The 22,162-nt window shown below is 38.8% G+C and overlaps 1 protein-coding gene across 9 annotated transcripts in view; it reads right to left on the bottom strand.

The window, feature by feature from the left end:
• Positions 1–22,162, bottom strand: part of vti1a (vesicle transport through interaction with t-SNAREs 1A) — a 298,128-nt gene that overhangs the window by 106,162 nt on the left and 169,804 nt on the right. The window contains exon 9 of one of the 9 annotated variants that reach the window (XM_069899901.1): positions 6,866–7,007. The exons of the other annotated variants lie outside the window; for them this stretch is intronic. Within the exon in view, the coding sequence (XP_069756002.1) occupies positions 6,941–7,007 (67 nt within the window). The 3' untranslated portion in view covers positions 6,866–6,940. Of the gene's footprint in view, positions 1–6,865; positions 7,008–22,162 lie in introns of those variants that run through there. 9 annotated transcript variants of the gene reach the window in all.

Below are 22,162 nucleotides of genomic sequence, written 5' to 3'. Positions count from 1 at the left end.
ACTGGTAAATCTCCTCTGAACCCACTCTAAAGTTTCCACATCCTCCCTATAATGAGGTGAAGAGAACTGAAACACAATTCTCTGAGGCGGTCTCACCAGTTTTACAGGAGCTGCAACATTACCTCTTGAACTCAATCTGACTAATGAAGGTCAGCACACTCTACATGTTCTTAATCACCCTATCAACTTGCGGGCAACTGTGAAGGATCTTTAGACATGGACGCCAAGTTCCATCACACTGCAAAGAATCATGCCATTAACCACAAACTCCACCTTCAAGTTCAATCTTCCAAAGTGTACCACCTCACATTTTTCTGCATTGAACACCATCTGCTACTTCTCTGCCCAACTCTGCATCCTATTTCCCATCGTAATCTATGACAACATTCCCCACTGCACCTCCTACCTCTGTGTCATCTGCAAATTTACTGACCCACCCCTCCACTTCTTTGTCCATGTTCTTTATAAAAATCAAAAGAGCAGGGGGTCACAGATCAGATCCTTGTGGAACACCACTAGTCACCAGCCTCCAGGTAGAAATCACTCTGTCCGCCACCACTCTCTGCCTTCTGTGGCAAACCAATTCCAAATCCACGCAGTCAAGTTTCCACAGATCCCATATTACATGACTTTTTGGATGAGCCTACGAATTACTTTATAAAATCCATACACACCATATCCACTGTCCTACCTTCTGAAGAAGATAGTTGATGTATAGCTTGTCATTTTCCAAAGTTCTACTGATTCTGGAACTACTTCCACAAATTGAGAGGTCGCAAATGTAATGCCACTTTGAAAGATGGGAGAATGGAAAAAGGGAACTACAGCCTGACATTAGTTGCAGGAAAATAATTGGTTCTATTATTAAGGGCACGGCAACAAGTTATTTTGAATCATGGGGTGGAACGGTTAATGCAGTGGTGAGCACAATGCTTCTGCAGCACCAGTGACTGGGTTCAAATCCAGCACTCTCCGTTAGGAGTTTGAACATACTCCCTGTGTTTGCGTGGGTTTCCTCTGGGTGCTCTGGTTTCCTCCCATCAATCAAAATATAAGGGGTGTTAAATTTAGACATGCAGCACGGTAACAGACCCTTTTGGCACACGAGCCTTATTACACCTGATTGGCCCTCATGTTGAAAAATGGCAACAAGAGACTTCAAAGGTGATCAAATACTTAGCAGTAAGCCTAGCTCTCTTATACCTGCATCAATGAAGCAATTAGACATACCTGAGTGCAGTACTCACAAATGTCACAAAAACTATGGTGTCCTGAAATGAGGGGTCCATGTATAAGAAGTGCTGTAATTTCTACAAGGTCAAACCAAAATGTATACAAAAAACTTTGAATAAAATCTGGAATGTGCACTTTAATAACATATGAATTGTTTCATCACAAATTTAAAACTGTGGAGCACAGGGCCAAATAAAGGGAAAGAAAAGTGTCTTTGTCCCAAACATTTTGGAGGACGCTGTAAATGTTACTGATATAATGAAGAAATAACATGCAAAATATTGGTGCAGATTTGACAGCAAAAAAAACCCCAAAATTCTCAAGAAAATTTCCCACTGGAACAAAACATTAATTTGGTCACTGGTCTGAGATGGGGCTTGAGCTCATGTAGAGTGTGCTGACCTTCCAAAGTGTACCACCTCACATTTTTCTGCATTGAACACCATCTGCTACTTCTCTGCCCAACTCTGCATCCTATTTCCCATCGTAATCTATGACAACATTCCCCACTGCACCTCCTACCTCTGTGTCATCTGCAAATTTACTGACCCACCCCTCCACTTCTTTGTCCATGTTCTTTATAAAAATCAAAAGAGCAGGGGGTCACAGATCAGATCCTTGTGGAACACCAACCCAACCCCCTCATCTGTGATAAGTAACAGAAAATATAAGGTTGAGAACCCGTACCTTAAATGATAAGAATTTGAAAGGTCCTGGTATTCAAGAGGCGGCTACATGAATCATTGAACACTAAGGTACAAATATAGCAAGAAACTGGGAAGGCAAATGTTATGTTGGACTTTACAGCAAGAGGAATTGAGCACACACAAGTCGAGATGTCTTGGTAGAATTAATAAGGTACGGATGAGAATGCATCTGGAATATTGAGTACAGTTTAGATCAGTTATTACAATTTATTTTTCACTAAACTTTTGTTCATTTAGTAGCAACTCCTTTATTAAGGTTCATTCCATTCAGTGTTGATGATGAGGCATATCCACAATTGTACTGGAGTAAAAGGCATTTTATTAGAGATATTACAGTAGAAATTTATCTTTGGTCATCACTGCTAAGAATGCTGAAATGGACCCAATGAAGTACATCCTTTGGAAGTTGATGAATTAAATATCAGGAGGACCAGGAGGAAAGCACAATGAGGGACAAGTACTACAGTTCCAGTTTTGTAGTAATGACAAGAATCCATGGAGAAAAGCAAAAATGGAAAGAGACACTTTGAGGTAGAATAGCTGGTCTATTTGTTACTTCAGCATGACAATACATTTTTATAGAGTAAAAATATAAAGAAGATAATAGGGACTGTAGCAGCAGTGAAGAATCTACAGAGGGCACAAGAATTTCCAACCTAGGCTCAGCTGGACACACAAGCTGTACCTCGGGAATGACTGAGCGGGATATATTCTGGCAGAGGTCAAGAATGTGCAATTTGCTGGCAGGTGTCCCAGCCACACTGTGCAGACTTACAAGAGCTAAATGTAGACCATCTCAAGCATAAAAACTTGACATTATACAACTTTGCAATGAGGCTTTTACCTTTCAAAAGTGTGAGGAATTGAATGAAGCTTCAAGTGCAGGTCATAGTTTGGCATTCTGCATGACCATAAATAGGATGCATGCTCTAGGCCAAGAATCACATTAGCTCATTGTGAGCAGTGGTGTACAAGTGAGCCAACAGAGGAATGATGGTTAAAGGGACCATATACTTTTACTCTAACCAATTCATATCAACCCCTTTCCACATTCTACTTTGTAGCTGAGTCTAATTCTGGACTCATGAAGAGGAGCAATTTATGGCAGATCCCTCACTGGTTTCAAAGACCAAGAGCATCTCAACCACCAGAATAGGGATTGGAGCAACATGGCTCTTTATCAATTGAAGCTGGAAGGATTTCACCATTTGTGAGTATAACATTATCCATATGCGTAAGTTACTGAGTGCTAAACTGCGAAGCTTTGTTCCAATTGTGACCTCCTCAAATATTATTTATTTCCACTAATTTCTGGTCTTTCTTACTTGTGGCTATTGTGTGCTTCACGTAGAATGAATAACAGGACACAACAATGCTGACTAATAGTACATGTTCAAGAAATATGAAGTGTTTACAGAACCAGAGGAAAAAGGGTCAGTGATGTTTTTTTGGAGGATGGGGAGCAGCATCTGCATATCCAACATATGAAACTTAAAATAAAAAGAACGTCCTGGGCGAAGCAAAGGCGGCATCGCGTTCCACCAACATTTTGTCTTTCTCATCAAACTTGTTCGATGAGGCTGTTTTTTTTGTACCTTGATCCTCCTGCAAGTTCAAACCTCTTTGCTGTTGCCCAGGTGTTAAATTCCACAATGGTCCTGATGAGTACTGTCCAGCATCTCCACATTAGTCCATTGCAGGCCAACAGCTTGATCAATGACACATTGCCTTCAATGTATCACTCTTGGAAGCCATTTATTAACTTCCACAAAGCCTGCCAATGACAGTGCTTTAAGTGGGTATCCCTCATCTCTGGGCCGCCAGCCAGCCACAGTCCACTTTAGAGTGTGAAAATAGGAAGAGGAGTGAACTTTAAGTGGGTATCCCTCATCTCTGGGCCGCCAGCCAGCCACAGTCCACTTTAGAGTGTGAAAATAGGAAGAGGAGTGAACTTTAAGTGGGGATCCCTCATCTCTGGGCCGCCAGCCTGCCACAGTCCACTTTAGAGTGTGAAAATAGGAAGAGGAGTGAAATGACATGGATTAAAAGCATCATAGGTGCACCTTATGCAAATTTATATAAACATCCAATGGCAGTCAAACAGCAGTCGCATGCTCTTGATTTTGATGAATTGTCCTGAGTGACCTGTTTGTGGATGTTTAGTATTAGAAAAATAGAGGGCTATGCTCCTATAATATAATATACTCCACAGTTAGATTACTGTGGAGTAGGTTTACTTGTGGTGAAGGGCCTGTACTTTTCTAAGTTCTATTTGTCCATTAAATTCCTGCCTCTGTGGGATGACAGCCAGTGCATCTGACCTGAGTGTCTGCTCAGTTTGACTGGCAAACAAGCCATCAACCAACCAGCTGAGAAACCTGTCTGCTAGCAGCTGAGAAACCTGTCTGCTAGCAGCTGAGAGATTTTTGAGAATGATTCCACTAAAGTTGTAAACAAATTCATAGGGAGAAATAGCTGTAGAGAGCTTCAAGGCCTTGAGCAAAGCATGGACATTTAGCAGAAAGTGTTGTTCCAAAGGCTGTAAATATCTGGTACCATCAGATACACGAGTCTTTGGAGATAATTCTGTTTCAACAAATCAGAAAGCTCCTCTATGATATGTACTGTATACTCCGTTTGCTAATTTTAGTTCTTTAACAATGTGACCAGTAGAATAAATAGACAAAGGGGAATCCATAGATGTGAAATTTTTAAATGCTTTCAATAAAGTGAGCCAAGAAAGATAAAGCTTGTGGCATTGGGAATAACACATTAATGTGGATTGAGAATTGATTATCAGATAAAAAGCAGAAGGCAAAAAAATAATCACAGTAGGGTACTGGGGTGGGGTAGTCAGTGGTTAGGCCCTGGCCTTTTACATTAGAATGATTTGGCTGAGGGGACTAAAAGACTTTTTCCACATTTCTTATCAATACCAAATGAGGTACGCTTCGGAATCAAAATTTGTCATGAACATGTTGTGAAATTTGTTGTTTTGCGCCAATACAAATATTGCTATAAAATTACATTTAAAAATAAAAGAAAGCGAGGTAGTGTCTGTGCTTCATTGTCCATTCAGAAACCGGATGGGAGAGGGGAAGGAAGCAGCTGTCCTTGTGCCATTGGGTGTTTGTCCTCAGGCTACTATACCTCCTTCCTGATGGTAGCATTGTGAAGAGGGCATGGTCTGGATGGTGAAGGTCCTTGAGGATAAAGGCTGCTTTCTTAAGATAGAGCCTCTTGTAGATGTCCACAATGGAGTGGAGACTGATGGCAGTGAATGAGTTCACAAGTCTCTGGAATTTTTCTTGTCCTGTGAATTGGCACCTCCACACCAGACAGTGATGCAACCAGTCAGAATGCTCTCCCTGTACACCTGCAGAAATTTGTTCATACCATATGTCCTCAAACTCATCAAAAGTATAGCCGCTGGCGAGCTGTCTCGTGACTGCAGTGAAATTTTTAAAAAAAATAAAATAAGTTAAAGAATAACAGGGAAAAATATGGAAGTTTAAAATTGTAAAATTAAATGTTCTCTGAAGTAATACGTAACCCTTTGATGAAGATGGGAGCAAATATTCAGCCAGTGGAGCGCCTTGGTTGTGTTTTGCTTGTAGCAAACTGTTTGAATAAAGTTGTGTGAAACGCAATGGCGTAACCCAGGATGAAGAGCAGGTTGATGCTGCTCGCCGTTGGGGTGACTCTCTTAAAGTGTCTCCTTATCCCTGCTCAGTAAGAATCACCCTGGCCAGAGCCTTTATCTGTAAACTTGGGGAGGAGGGTTTATTCTATAATGTTATTGTTCATCTTTCAGGTGGCTCTGTGCAGGGGGAGGAACCTGCAGATGCAGTGACAAGTAAATATAATTGAAAATAAAGTGTTTTAAGGTTTATATATTCATGCAAGTGAAGTTTATTCAGTGTGAGTACAGTATGATACTTTTGCCTTTTAAACTGCTTATTTTTAATGCAGGTGTATTAGTTAGGCATGGTAAGAGCAAGTCTCAAGCAACCGGAAAATACACTTACCTGGAATCTTATCAATCCCATAGGTGCCATTTACCAGGGGTTTTATGGTATTTGGTAAATGGTGAGAGACTGAGTAATGTTGATATTCAAAGGGACCTTGCTATGTGTGCACACAAGTCATGGAAGGTCCTTATGCTGGTACAGTTAGCAATTAAGGCAGCAAATTATAGCCTTTGGCACAATTAAATGTAGGAATGAAGAGATCTTGATTCCATTGCATGAGGCTTTGGTGAGATCACACCTGGAGTAATCTGCATAATTTTGTTCTTCTTATCAAAGAAAGGATGCACTTATCATAGAGCAAGTACAGAGAAGATTCACTAGATTGGGTCTAGGGATGGCAGACTTACTGCCTGAGGAGATATCTATGAAATATATATTTTATATATTATTCATATATCTCACACACATATAATAAATATATATATATATATATATATATATATATATACACACACACATACGTGTGTGTGTGTGTGTGTGTATATGTAAAATAGAGAGAGAGAGAGCGAGAGAGAGAGAGAAAACACCACAGCATAAATTTTTTCACTGAACTTCAATGCAGCTGAAATTATGGATCACATATCACTGATGTGAAGTTCTTGTTGAAAATCAGTAAAGGTTCAGCCATGCTTTTGCTTTGTTTTCTGGTGCCTTCTGTCTGATAAACACTGCTGTGACTATTCCCAGGCTAAAAATAATAAGAGGTTTCTCTCGATTCTATTGCTCATGTTATATTTTTTAATTACATCTCTAGCAACCCTCTTCTCAGCTGGCTTTTTATACAATTAAAAAAATATCATTTATCTCAATTTGGTTTTCCATTTCTCCACATTAATATTGTAATAATGTAAAGAAAGTAAAATTCGAGAATGCCTTCATCAATTTTACTTGCTAATTAGTTCAACCTTCATAATATGCTCAGTGTAAAAATCAAGAAAATTTAGCAGTAATGTATACAAGAAGTCATTGTCACTTTTCCGATTTCCATCCTCGTATTCCTTGGGGGCTTTGTAAAGAAAGTTCACTGGGTTGCTTCCTGGAATGAAAGAGTTGTTTTATGAAGAAAGATTATAGACTGGGCTCACAAAGACATAATATATAAAAAAAACAAAATGTAATCTTATTGAAGATACAAGATCCAGAGGGGAGCCTGACAGGGTTAAAGCTATGAGAATGTATTTCCTGGTGGTTCTCCAAAGTGATTGATATCGACCCCTAGGGGTCAATAAACGTCATGGTGTCAAAAGAGGTGGGGGGGAGGGGAGAGGGGTCAATAACGCCGGGGAGGGTCGATTGAACTTTTACAGTAGAAAGCAGAGGCGGATCAACAGAAAATAGTGCCTATGGCAATAGTGGCCAACCTCTCCAGAGAGCAGGCCTTGGTGGCCGCCGTGTTGTATTTGACTTTGGGCCTTGTCATAAGTAGAGAGTGAACAGAAGGACTGACTGAGCGCAGTAGAAAGATGTATGTGTTCTTTGTAACTTTGGTAGTGCCCCCCTCCCCCATCTAGCGCCAGGATTCCATGCCTGGCGGTCGATGAGGGATCAAGTATTCCATGAAGGGGTCGATGGTCTGAAACATTTGGGGACCCCTGTAGACCTATTTTTGGGATAAGTGTACATCCAATTCAAAATGAAATGCAGAGGAATTTCTTGATGGTTGTGACACTTCAGAATTCTCAAACAGAGTTAAACAGGAAAATCTTCATATGATAATTTCTGTTATCCTGGTCTCTCTCTCCCTACTCATTTCTTCTAGCTCCCCACCCCCTTCTCTTCCTTCACCAATCCTGCCCTTCTTAGCACTTTGTCCTCTCCTCTATTTCTTCTCAGGTTCCTTCTCTTCTACCCTCCCATCTGTACCCACCTACTACCTCTTACCTGTTTGCTTATGCTCCACCCCTTTCTCCCCCCCATTTTTTTTGTTCTGATTCCTGACAAAGGGCTCAAGCCCAAAACATTGGTTACCTTTTACTTCCAATGGATGCCACATGACCTGCCAAGCTTCTCCAGCACCTTTGTGTCTCAAACTTGGAGAGATGCCAATGCAACATCAACCCCAATATTCCAGGTGTAGGTAGAGTTTGGATTCCACATAAACAAGGATTACGGGGATCAGGTAGACAAGTGGAATCGAGGTCATAATCCAGAGTGTTATCGAAGGGCAGAGTAGGTTCGAGAACCACATGTCCTATTCCTGCTACTTTTTCTTACTTCTAGTTCCAACCAACATGAACGTGAATGTGAGCATGGAACAATACTTGGCAGTCAGTTAGCCTCTGTGGATTGTGCAAGGCGAAAATGTCTACTGCATTATTAGAAAAAAATACATATAAAGGTGAAAGTTGTACAGCCATGCTAAATGCTATGTTAGCCATTCACCAATGCTGGAGGCACTCAGCAGGTCTCGCAGCATCCAGAGGAGGCAGGCCTGAGCCCTTCTTCAAGGTATGGCCCCTGGGCTCAAATATGATTCTGATCGATGTGAATCGAGTCGGCTGTCTACCATCTCTGCATAGGAGTATGGGGTTCTACCTACTGAAGATTTAGTCAATTGACACAGCACACAACTGATAACTGTTCTCAATTTGAAACTAACTGGTGCTATTTCTCAGACTGGCCACAATGTAAGAAATAAGAAAAAAAAATAGTATAAATACAGTGGAGGGTAAAGTTAGTACACTTGGAATAAAATCAAAATTTTGCAGTACAAAAGGATGCAGTTTTGCCAATCACAACTATGTTAGCTCTCGGCAAGAATGATCTAATTAGTCCCATTACCCATCTGCAGTTATATTTTCCTTTTTAAAATAATTATTAAGTCCTTTTTGAAAACCTGTCATAGATTCAGCTTGCACTCTTCTTCCTAGTAGGACATTTTGTGCAATAAAAGCCTTTGCATGAAAGAAAATAGCCTAACTCTCCCTTCAATAATTGGGAGATTATTTTAAATTTAGGCATTTAATTACTGACAATGACTAGAAGAAATGGTCCTTTTACCCCGTGTATTTTATCCAAACATCTCAATTTTGATTGTGTCAGAGATATCATCACCCTGCCTTGCTCCAATCAAGAGCCCCAGTCTCTAATCCTTCTCAAAACTAGCCTCATGTCTGTCATTTTCCTTATCATGCTTCGACTTCTTTTAAAAGTACACTGGCTTCTTGCAACATTTTAACCATGGTTATCACCTCTGCATTTGCAATTTACAGATTCATAACATTATCCACCTATCACTTCACAGTCCCTCATGCTAAAATTCCACTAACATCTGTCCAATCTGTTAAATCATGTTCTTCCAGCAGTACTGAAAATTCAGAGTTCATGATACTTTCTATTTTGTGTCTATTGATGATGTTGATGTTCTCGTTTGCAGCCCAGCTTGTTAAAAGCTGGCAGTTCCTGCTTCAGGAACAAGTACTCCGAACATCTTCTTTGGCTTGGCTTCGCGGACGAAGATTTATGGAGGGGGTAAAAGTCCACGTCAGCTGCAGGCTCGTTTGTGGCTGACAAGTCCGATGCGGGACAGGCAGACACGGTTGCAGCGGCTGCAGGGGAAAAATGTTGAGTTGGGGTTGGGTGTTGGGTTTTTCCTCCTTTGCCTTTTGTCAGTGAGGTGGGCTCTGCGGTCTTCTTCAAAGGAGGTTGCTGCCCGCCAAACTGTGAGGCGCCAAGATGCACGGTTTGAGGCGAGATCAGCCCACTGGCGGGGGTCAATGGGGCAGGCACCAAGAGATTTCTTTAGGCAGTCCTTGTACCTCTTCTTTGGTGCACCTCTGTCTCGGTGGCCAGTGGCGAGCGCGCCATAGAACACGATCTTGGGAAGGCGATGGTCCTCCATTCTGGAGACGTGACCCACCCAGCGCAGCTGGATCTTCAGCAGCGTGGACTCCGAACATACGCTGCCTTTAAACACACACTATTTTCAAAACTGAAGTTACTGTTGAAGTTTTTGCTCAAATTTATTTGAATAATCAGAAACAAAATCCTGAATGAACGAGGAAAAAATAGTTAACAATAGAATATAGCTAGTTTAATCCCTTGCATTTAAGAGTGATAATCTCGTGCCGTTTTGCAGCTTGTAACTGAAATGGGTTTACCGTGAAAGCATACTTAATAGAAATGTCTAATCTACCAGGTGTGAACAACATGATTTTACAAGATGGGATGGAACCAGTTATTAGTGTCTTAGGAAGAGTAGCAACAAGTCGAAGCCAACATGGCAACGGCTCCAACACTGACATCTTGAGGCAGAGAAGAGGGAGCTTTACTCTGCATCTGGACAAACTTTATTGAACCTGGGAATGCTGCATGTGGGCATTAAGCTTTAAAAAAGAGCAAAATTTCATTTCTAGCAGCAACATCCCATACCTTGGGGAGCACACTAAGTGCAAATCACAACATCATCATTACTTTAGCAAAGCATAAATGAAGTGACACCCCTTGGAGCTGCTGTTTAGACCAAAATGTGTTCTTCCACCTTCAAACTGTAGCCAAAATTGAATTTATGAACAGTACCTGAATTACAGCATTTACAAATGAACTCAATAAGCCATTGATAAAGACAGTCTTACATTCACACTTCCCCCAGCCCTGAGGCAATGAGAAATGACCTGCAATTTGTAAAAATAAACATGAAAACACATGTAATGTTGATAGAAATAAGAACACTTCAGTGCAGCTGAATTTTAAGATCAAATGAGCTCTGTAAAATGACAGGATTAAATTTATAAGATATATAGATCTCCATCACCTGATATTTTAATTCCTAATTTTGAATCCAATAATGTTATCCCTTGGCATTAAAAGAAATGGCTAAAATGCATAATTGGGGAGTGGGGGGGGATGAAAATCTTAATGACATTTATCAGCAATGTTCCTGAAACTCAACCATATGATATACTGGGAGTGCCTTTCCAAAACACTTAAATGTGGGTATTAGCAGTTAGTGGACCATAACTATCTGCCTTGAAGTAGTCTTTATATGTGAAGAAAACTTGTTAGCAGCACATTGGATGAAGTGAGACCACTGAAGAGAGGTAAATTGGGTGATTAGCAATTTGGACAAAATTAAATCAGGGGAGCAAGATATGGTGTTAAAGCAATGATGAGAGAGAGAGAGAAAACATATGAGAGGAAAGTTATGAGTAAAATCCGAGAAATGTTTGGAGACAGGGTAAGGGAGAAGGATGGATTCTTCAGATTTTATTCAGAACAGAATGGTGACAAGAGAAGAGTGAATATTTCAAATGTCACAATATAATCCATCTCGCAATGGAGAATAAACTAAACAATAAAGGCATAAAAACCACCTGGTAAGGCACTTTTGCTCATTTTAAGTGAGAGGCCTGAGAGATTCATTTACCAAATGTATTTATTTTGTCATGAGAGGTCTGATAATCTGTCTTGATAGGATAACTAGAGTCTTGGATTACTTTCTGAATTTGTATTTACTTATACCATCCATCATTTCTTAAGTGTTAAACATTTGGGTATCAGCAATATCACATCCAATAAATTTTTCACTGAGAATGAGCATGGGGAGAAGTGTCTAAAATCAGTTGTTGCGTAAAGTCAGAGTGAGATTCAGCTGTAAACATTCACTATGCAAGTCCTGCCCTAGTTTAACCAGCCAAAGTGCATCACCTCACATTTGACAGAGTTAAATTCCATCTGCCACTCATTGGCCCACTTTCCCAGTTCTTTGACCTCATTTTAATTTCAGATGGCCTTTTTCACTGTCCTCGCTATAATCAATTTTGATATCATCCAAACTAACTAATCGTACTTACTTATCAAAAATCAACTTCTCCGAAGACTGCATTTATCTGAGATTTAAAAGAAAATTGGATAAAAGAGGATATCCAAAACAAATCAGAAATCCTCATTTATCCAGAAATTTTTTGGAGCTGAACTAACCTCACAGGTTGGAAAAAAAATTCACTCATTTCAGGTGACTCCCTCCCCTCTCTCTTTCCATTTCTTCTTTACCTTCCTCTATTGACTTTTCTCTCTAACTCTCCCTCTCAAACTGCGTGCCACTGTCCCCAGCCCCAAGAAGTCAGAAGAATCCATTGTCCTGGCGTCACCAAGGAGAGCTGCCTCCCAGACCGGAGCAGCACCTCGGGCTCAGAGGTGTTCCTCCCCCTCCTCTTCCCTCCCACTTTGCTGTCTCTGAACCCTCCCCTTCGCCTACTTCCACACACGCACATCAGACTCCCTGGGACTCGGGCGTTGGGAGCTTCAGTGAGCGGTGAGACAGGAGCCTGCCGTTTCACCAGTGAGGTTCCACTGGCCTGGGGTGCCTCCCTGGGGATCAGCAGCAGTGGTGGGGATGTGTCAGGGATCGGCAGAGGGGATTGGGAGGTCTCAGGGATCGGTGGTGGCATTGCTGCCCACATTTTTTTGGTGAGCATTAAACATTATCTTAATGCTTAAAAAAACCTTCCCTTGCTGTTTGTTGATACAAATGATTTGTTGTTGCTACTGGGCTATTTTTAAAAAAATGACCAGTTATTCGAAAAAAAATTATCCGACGTAGGCCTGATTCTGACCATTCTGGACAATCGGAGTTGTACTATATATTGTCATCCAAGTCGTTAACAAAGATGACAGTGGATTCAGCACCGATTCCTTCAGTACACCACTGGCGACAGGTCTCGAATCTAGGATCTCCCTGCATTTTTGCTCCTCTAATTCCCGCTGGCTTTTGGAGGGCCTTTAATACAACTCAAGGTTTCTTTGATTATTATAAATATAATTGCAATTAAGTATAAAATGCAAAACAAAAATCAGCATTTCATTTGAACATGTTATATTTTGTCATTTTATTGAATGAAATTAAGCCAGCACATTTGATTTTATGTGCTGAGTTTTAATTTCCCCACAAAACTGCAGCCATCACTTTGAGGAAAAAAAGCTTTGCTGTTGAGAAGAGAATTCTAGCATTTAGACTCCAAAACAATTGAGGAATGATGCTATATTTCTATAACAGGATTGCGTGTGGAGGGAAACATACAGGCTTTGGTGTTCCTGATTCCCTTTACTTGTGGGTGCTGGAGATTGCACCTTTGAAATAACCTCGGTGCCTTTTGTAGATGATCCACTACTCCAACCACTTTTTGCTACTGGTGGAGTGGAAATTATGTTTAGTGAGGTGCTACAGGTGAAATGGAGGAATGTACAAGATAGGTGTGGGTTGTTCAGTTTTTCCATTAGGGAGAACATTATGGCAGTACTGAGAGTTGATATTCTTGACAAATTGAATAGTGAGGCAAAATGGCTGGAACTTGAAAATAAGAAGAGAATGACTACATGGTGTTTAAAATGTTCTATTTGAAAGTAAATGTAAATACTATCTGATATAATATCACAAGATACAAGGCTATTATTTTTGAATAAAGAAACGTTAGTGGATATCTTGTCCTATTGGAAAAGCAAAGGGATATTTATTTAAAAATCTTATTTTATTTGTAATCCCCGAAGTTTTACTTGAGGAGCCACAGATAACTGTGCGAGTTAACCATTTGGGCTATTTCTAACCAATCTCAAAGAGATTTCAAAGCACTTCAGATAAAATTAAATGTTTTGATGCTATATAGCAAAAAACATAATTATTTTGCAGGCAAGACCCTCCAGATATCAATGACATCTGACTGTCAAACTGTTATGTAATTCATAAAATTGCCTGATACTCTGCAAAAAGTGTGTGCTTTTTCAAATAAGTAGATCTGAAAGATCTACTTGAACCAGCAACTTAACAGATGAATCTGATGACAAGAGAGCCAAAAACGCTGCACTCTCTGAGTAATACACTGGAATGTCAGCCTTCACGAGAAATTCAGATCCTGATATTAAATGTACTAGTTTTATGATTGAATTCTGAGTGTAAAATATACCTGTAGAGGGAAATGGTTCCACGTTGATTAGAATCAATGTTAAAGATCAGTATCTGGAATTCAATAAAGCCAGTTTGAAAGGAAGATTCCATTAAATATATAAAATGATAAAAGTGAATGATGTCTTTTGTGATTCAAATTTTATTTCCTTTGAAATATTCCTTGTAACATGTTCTTGTTTATTCAACTAAGTCAACTGATTTCAAAAAAGTATTGGGTTTTTATCTAATTGGCCACAATATCAACATCTAACATGGATGTTCTATTGATGTGAAAGCAAGTAAAACCGTGTGGTAGCTTTGAGTTGTAATGCAACTTAAAACTAACCACTACAAACCACTTTAACAGCTTAATTCACAAGCAGAAGTAAAAACTGTTTGCAAATAATCACACTCTTGACTTTCAGATCAAGCATGCGCATATGTTTCATCACAACTTTTCTTTGGAAATGGCATTCATGGAAAAGATTAGAAATTTTTTCCAGTTGGAAAACTGTTCCAATATGACCAAATATACAAGAGGTAAAGCAAGGACACCTTAAGAAATTTGTCACATTACTTGTGAATCACACATGAATACAGAGTGTGTACTCTGGAGCTACTTGACTAAGCCTCTCCAATTTGAGTCATTGAGCTTTTTTGGCCAGAAGCCATCATGTTCATCTGTAATGTGTACTGCAGAACCATAATATAGAAACCTACCTGAACAGTTCACCATATTAAGATAAATCAATGCTTGGGCAAAGAGTTTTAAACCTGCTATACCACTGTGGTCATATAAATATAGAGCTTTATCAGCATCTGACAATTCTTTACTTCACTGACGAGCTTCTGATGCCATTTCACAATATTAAAACCAGAATAATCATCCACGACACACAATGATATTGGAGGTGCCAATATACAGGACAGGAAAAGGCTACAGAGAATTGTGAACTCAGCCAGTGCCATTACGGGCATCAATCTTTACTCCATTAAGAATATCTACATGAGGTGGTGTCTCAAGAAAGAACCCTCTATCCTTAAGGACCCTCACCACCCAGGTTATGCCCTCTTCTCACTGCTGCCATCAGGGAGGAGGTACAGGAGCCTGAAGACGAACATCCAACGGTACAGAAACAGCTTCTTCCCCTCTGCCATCAGATTTCTAAATGAACAATGAATCGCAGACTCTCCCTCACTTTTTTCACTTCTTTTGCACGAATTATTTTTTTCTTAAAAATGTAATTTATAACAATTTTGGACCTGTAATGCTGCAAAACAACGAATTTCGTGACATGTTCATGGCAATTCTATGGTTGGGAATAAAGTCCAAACCTATCTAATCTCTCCCTATAATTCAAGCCACCCAGTCCTACCAACATCCTGGTAAACCTCCAATTATTGACATCATTCCTAGGAGACTAGAAACACACACAGTTCTCCAAAAGTGGTTTCACCAGTGCCTTCTACAGCTGCTTCAAGTGTGCCAAATATCTTCTTCACCACCATGCCCTCCTGAGTCACTATTCTACTTACATTTTAATGAGAGCATCTTAAACCTAATTATTAATATTTTCTAGCCATTTGCCATTGTTATTTATCATAAATACTGATATATTCTGATTATCTTCCATTTTTATCCCCCGAAAATACACATACTATTGTTGTGTAATATTTAATTCTATTTTCACAGTCTAAATAAATATATAAGATCCACATCTTTGTCCAAGGTTGGAATAATTATTCTACTGAGATAACAAGCAACCTTAACTTTTCCACAAGTATTTTAATTGTTTTTTTTTCAGTATGGACATTACAAACTCACATTATGTTTTCATGTTTACAACTCCCTTGGCTTATTCATGCTACAAAAAGGCAGTTCCTTTTATGAAGAAGGGATCAAAAGAAATATTATGCATACAAAATATTAAGCAACTTTTTTTTCCATTTATAAAATCAATTGTTTGTTTTAGAGAATTGTTGACCTTAAAATGTTCCAAATCATTGAAGATAAAATAAAATTAAATCTGAAAGGATTCACAAGGGTATACGGGACCCTTAGTTGAGAAGCAGCTTCCACTATATCTAAAGGAGTATTTCGTTCCTAAGACGCAGCATAGGCCTCAGGTTGCCTGCACAATGCAATTCTAATGGCAGCTAACCAATGAAGTAATCACAGCATTTTCACAAAGGCTACAATGATAAAGTAAGGCGATACTTCAAATCACACTGCAGCAAAATTTCCACATGGAACCAGGAAGTGCTGCTACCACCCAATCACAAACTCTTCTGAGGGAAGTGACATCTCAGCCCTGATTAAAAAAAATGTTACCTGTTCCCAGGTTGAACTTATTTTGAATGAACGGAAAAATAAGAAAGATTCCATGATTCATTTAACATTTCGATTGATTAGCTACAGCATTTTGTTGGAAGAGTTTGGAGACACGGTGCATCTGTAACACTTGAGAGTTCAGACAGAGGATGCTTTCTGGTCTCGCGTGTGTTTTAGCTGAATGCTTTATACTCAGGGGTTCAGAATTAATTTGGGGAAGCTGTACATTTTCTTACCACTGTCTTTTTTTGACCATTTATACTTAAAAACAATCAAGTTCACTCAAAGCTCCCATCCAATTGAATTTTCTGAGAATGCACTTTGAAGTGATAACATTGGTTCTAAAACTATATATAGAAGACTGACCATCATTAAATTTATGATTAACGTATTTCATCAAAAGATATCGATAACACCCGACATAGTACACGAGATATCGATAACGCCCGTCATAGTACACGAGATATCGATAACGCCCGTCATAGTACACGAGATATCGATATAGATATCGATAACGCCCGTCATAGTACACGAGATATCGATATCGATAATGCCCGTCATAGTACACGAGATATCGATATCGATAATGCCCGTCATAGTACACGAGATATCGATATAGATAACGCCCGTCATAGTACAAGAGATATCGATATAGATAACGCCCGTCATAGTACAAGAGATATCGATATAGATAACGCCCGTCATAGTACACGAGATATCGATATAGATATCGATAACGCCCGTCATAGTACACGAGATATCGATATAGATATCGATAACGCCCGTCATAGTACACAAGTCTACTATTGAAGAAATGGAGGTTAAAATGACTTGAAGCAAAAATTTGTTGAGTTAAGTTAATTCTATCACTAAGTATAATGATAAACACATGTTTCAATATTTGTAACACAGCCAGGACCTCTTTATGCCCTAAAGGAACCAGCATTTTGCAGTTATAAATTAATTTCCCACTGTATTTTATTTAATTGGTCTGAAGGATAAATATATTTCATAGATAGTACACAATAAGCCAATTTACAATGACGGATCTTTCCTATAGTTTAGAAAAAAAGTTTTGATTTATCAAGCAATTTAAAAAGGTTTTGATGTTTTATTTTTCCTGCCCTTGTCTAACTAAATTACTACAAAATCTGTACAAAGAAACTACTCATGGATGGTTCATTTTTATTGAAAATTACTGTAAATACTTTCAGAAGCAAATCTGAGACACGTCAAGAATAAAAGTGGTAAAAATTTGCCAGCATGGAGTATCATAAATCCTGATTTGATTCCAGCAGCCTAAAAACAAATGTACCCGTGAAGACCACATTTTTCTAAATCCTATGTCTGATTAAGCTATGCCATTAAATGACAGCTGAGTTCAAGCTGAACTTTAACATTAATATGATATTATTTAAATGACTTCACGTTATTTTTGCACAAAAAATGATGAATGATTTGTTGACACCCCAAATGACATAATGCAGGCAGACCATTTAATGAGTTTTGACAAAATGGAGACATATGCAGAATATTTGTTCCTGAGACAGTCATTGTGGGCCTTTGACAGCATTTGTTTTTGATTGTCTGCAGGCATCGAAGCATCTATTTCAATTCCTACTTCCTTTTCCTCTGAATCTTGAATCAAACTAATGCCATTTTTAAAGGCATTTACACATTATTCGTAATCAGATTTTTTTTTCGACGTTGCGGTTAACAAACAGAATTCTGAGGGCTCAGTAAAACTGAAGCAATGACAATCAGTGAAGAGAATCTTTGTCAATGTTTGTCAGTGTTGTAAGATTACTGAAAGAAAACAGAACGCTGACAGATTTAACCCTGCCAGTATTACTCTGCAACCTGCTTACATTTTGAATGCGCAAGACACTTTAATTTTCACTTTATTTCATCTATTTGTTTTTCTAACTTTTTTTTTAAACCTTATTTTTGTTCACCATCACCAAAGTATGGAGTATCCCGCAACAATCTTTAATCGAAGGGAAACATTAAATGTTCTAAAAATGACATTTCGTCTCCATAAAAATCATCAAATTTGTCTTAATATCCATTTTGAAGTGGTTATCATGAGTCCAGTTTTGCTTAATCTAATGTCATACATTGTGCATGAGCTTCAAGACTTTAGAGTAAATGTATTGGTAGGTATATAAAATGGATGCTGCAATGGAGTAAACTACACATATATGTGGATGAAAATACCTCAAATGGAAATCATTATAAATTGCTGAGTGGATTATGAAAGTGGCCAGATTGCCTAAATTACATTGAAACAAAGGGCCAATTCTCTCAAAATGTTCAGAAAACACATGTTTGGCAACATATCCTTTTTAGTCTCCCCTTCCCCCAAAAATTGGGACATCCCACATAGCAGCTCAGACAAATCTAATGCATTTGACGTGCTTTGGGGAAAGGTAAAGTTAGAATTGAAATCTAATCATGGGAGTTATGGAGGAAGCATTTTAATCACTATACAGTTGGAATACACGTTTGAAAGGAGTGAATCAAACAAGTCTAAGTACTTAAGTAATTCATTCTGAATGTACACTCCCTCTTCATGAAAAATGTTCAGCGATTATGGCAAGAATGCCAGGCATTTCCATTTACAAAATAAAGTGTAGCATTTCTCATATTATATGGAGTTTATAAATGCTGGCAATACTATTTATATTTACATGTACAATGGCTTCTTAACAATTGCAACATCCTGTTTAATTAAGTTTGAACATCCTGGTTGTTATTTTATTGAACTTCTGACTGGCTGAAGTATTTCCCTTTAAATCAAGTACTGAGGTTGATGCAGTAGATAGGAAATTACTGGAGTGTCTCCTCTGGCCATACGACTTCTAGTGTCCGATCTCATGTGAAAAGAACACGAGAACCAAACTGAACAGCACTGCTCAGAGCAGCTTGTTGACAAGAGTATTTGAAGTGCAATAGGAAGAAGATTACAATCTTGCACAGTTCTAAATTGCCTATGTTCTGAACTTGTCAGGATGTGGATTTTCTTGCAAGGCCTTTATTTATACTCCATCCTTAAATGCCTTTGAGAAGATTTAACCAACTTCTTGAATTGCAACAGTCCTTTGGATGAAGGTCATCATGCAATGCTGTTGGGCAGTTCCAGGATTTAGATTCTGCAACAATGAAGTAACAGCTATTTATTTCCAAGTGAGGTTGGTGTTGTTTTCATGCACCTGATATTCTTGTGCTTTTCAATGGTAAAGGTCACAAGTGTGCAATGTATTTTCAGGGTAAACTACTGCAATTGGTGCACTGGTGGTGGAGGGTATAAATGTTCAGGGTAGCCAATCAATCAAGCTGTATTGTCCTCGATGTGTCATGCTACTTGAACATTATTGGAGCTAATCTTACCCAGGTGAGAATAATTCATCATGTTCCTGACTTGTGACTTCTAGATAGTGGAAAAATGACTAGAGGAATGAGTACAAAACAGCAGGCAGTGTGACATCACTCCAAATGTTGTAATTCTAGTATGAATTCCATGGGATGCTTCTAAAATCGAATTTCTAGCTCAAAATAAGCCAGTCAAATCACCTATTGAACATGACATCTGGTGGCTGAGCAGATTAATGTAGCACCTTATAAGAAAGTCCTGAATTATAGAAAACGTCAATCGAACAATCAAGTCAAGGCTTCATTTAACATTACCGTTGGTGTTTATATCTCCCAGTCACACGACTTCAGACCCAGTGTCATCAACTCTTTCTTCCAAAACTGGATCCTTTCAATCAAATCAGTCGAGAACATTTCCCTGCAGTATCCTTCAGTTTGCACTAATGTTTTTTTTCTTGGTGTTTTCCCAATTATGATATACTCACATAACTAAACTTACTGCTTCACGCACAGAATGTACAATACAATAACCATGCCTTTTACATTACCATCAAGCATTAAGAAAGGGCAGGAAATACTGGCAACAGATATCATCTGGAAAGGCCAAATGTGAGGGGCTCTGGCAACTCTGGTTGGAGGTATTCCAAGGATTTACACAGAGAGTTCCCACCATAAAACTCTCAGTCAGCTTCTCGTATCCCCCTCCAACATTCTTGAAACCAATAAATAGTCATCAAAGTAAATGGAAAATATATCTTTATTAAATAATCCATTTGAATTTTATTTTACCCACTGCATGTGAGTAGAGTTCCAGATAATCTTAGGGGGTTTACAGTCCGAGTTGGAAAGCAAAAGCACTTCCCGAGAGCATGTGCACTTATACTACAATAATAAAACATCTTCTAGGAAAACAGCTCTTTTGGCCCTTTGCCAATCTCTCAACCTATCAAGAGTAAGTCAGCTGGACCAGGCTAATCTTAGCCTATGGTTAAGCTTCTAACCATGAACATCTTAAAGACTACTCAAATCGGTCACAGCAGCCTTCCAGCTTATACACTGGAACCACTAAAGAAGCATCGTGTGAAAAGCACATAGGCTATAAAGCACTCAAAAGAGCTAAATTGGGCTAACACAGTACGATAATACTGGACAATGATTTTCTTTTTCCCCCAAAAGGTTTGCTTCCTGAAAAAAATGGAGATTATGATAGACAACTTGAAGCTGAACACAAAGATAATTTCAGATTTGCTGTTTCATAGAGGAAGTTGGAGAAATGTTAAATTCACTTTGATTGAATTTAGCATCTTTAATCGCATAATTGCCATAAAAATGTTTCGCCATTGATTTTCGTTTGTACTTAGCATCTGATACCTCTTGCGTCAGTGTCCAACAGCAAGCATTGGTGGATTCCTGTCGGCCTGATGCCGCTTTTCCATGGTTGCAATGTCCTTGTGAAACCTTTTGCCAGGTTCGTCGTCACTGACTGCAGCAAGATCAGCTGGGAAGACATCAAGTCTGAATGCAGGAAATGGATCTTCAATGATACGCTGCACTTCTTGGCTTTGTATTCTTGGAGTGGACTTAAAATGACAAGAAACCTCAAAAATAGGTCATATCTAAAAAAACTGTATGTGAGAGCAAAGGTTTAAGGTGATTTTCATGATTAGCAGCTCAAAATCCATAAAATTCGTGCAAAAGTGTTCAGGAGGCAAAATCTCCAGTGTCCAGTGTAATTGGTGCATACACATTTGCATGTCAGTAAAGTGACGAAATTCATTAAAATCACTGGGTATAAACAATGTTCCTGCAGTAGATGATGTTACTGTCATTTAAATCCAGACCAAATGGGGTATTTGTACGATATTCAAACAGGAATGGAAAAAAAAACTCAGGCATTTAAATATTCGAAGAGTCTTCGGATGAAACACTCTTCAAATATTTCTGCCAAGGAGCTCTGATTCCAGATAAGTGCTGCAGCCACTCAGTGCACACCAAGGAATCTAGCCAGTAAGGACTCTAAGGGTTGTCCCAGCTACATTATACAAAATATAGAATATACAGCATGCCATCATGATAGCCATTACTATATAAAACAATCAGACCCAGGCAATGTCTGGGCAATGAAATAGCTGATGGCGTAGATTTGCTTGATAAAGTTTACAGCTAGCCGAGTCTAGGTGTCAAGGCTTCTAAGAAGGTTGAGAAGCAGGTTCTTCTTCCGAAGCAGCATGCAGACTGTGGACTGGGGTTGGAGTGGGGAGGAATTGGGGAAGATAAAGCCTTAAATGAAACGTTAGGAAGACTGACAGTATACTTCATCATTATCTTGTGAAAGCAAGAAGTTCAGGTGTAAGGACATGCACTGTTAGGTGTAATAGTTCATAGGTTACCATCAATGATCACCTGCTCTTTCACAGGTATGCTATTTTAGTCTACCTATTGCCCAATCTCCAGAAACTAGTCAATTTAGCTTTGGAATTTTCAAAATATTCTCATTGTGAAATACTCTGAAATTAAAATATTTTGTTACTTGAGGTATGAAACAAAATACATAGCTCGTAACAAAATTATTTATTTATAGATGGTATTTTACATTTTTTTATTAAAA

This window comes from Narcine bancroftii, chromosome 10 (genome assembly GCF_036971445.1).
Source record: "Narcine bancroftii isolate sNarBan1 chromosome 10, sNarBan1.hap1, whole genome shotgun sequence".
In the NCBI taxonomy this organism is placed as follows: domain Eukaryota; kingdom Metazoa; phylum Chordata; class Chondrichthyes; order Torpediniformes; family Narcinidae; genus Narcine; species Narcine bancroftii.
Note: the sequence above shows the minus strand (reverse complement) of the source record. Positions and strands in the feature narration are given on the sequence as shown.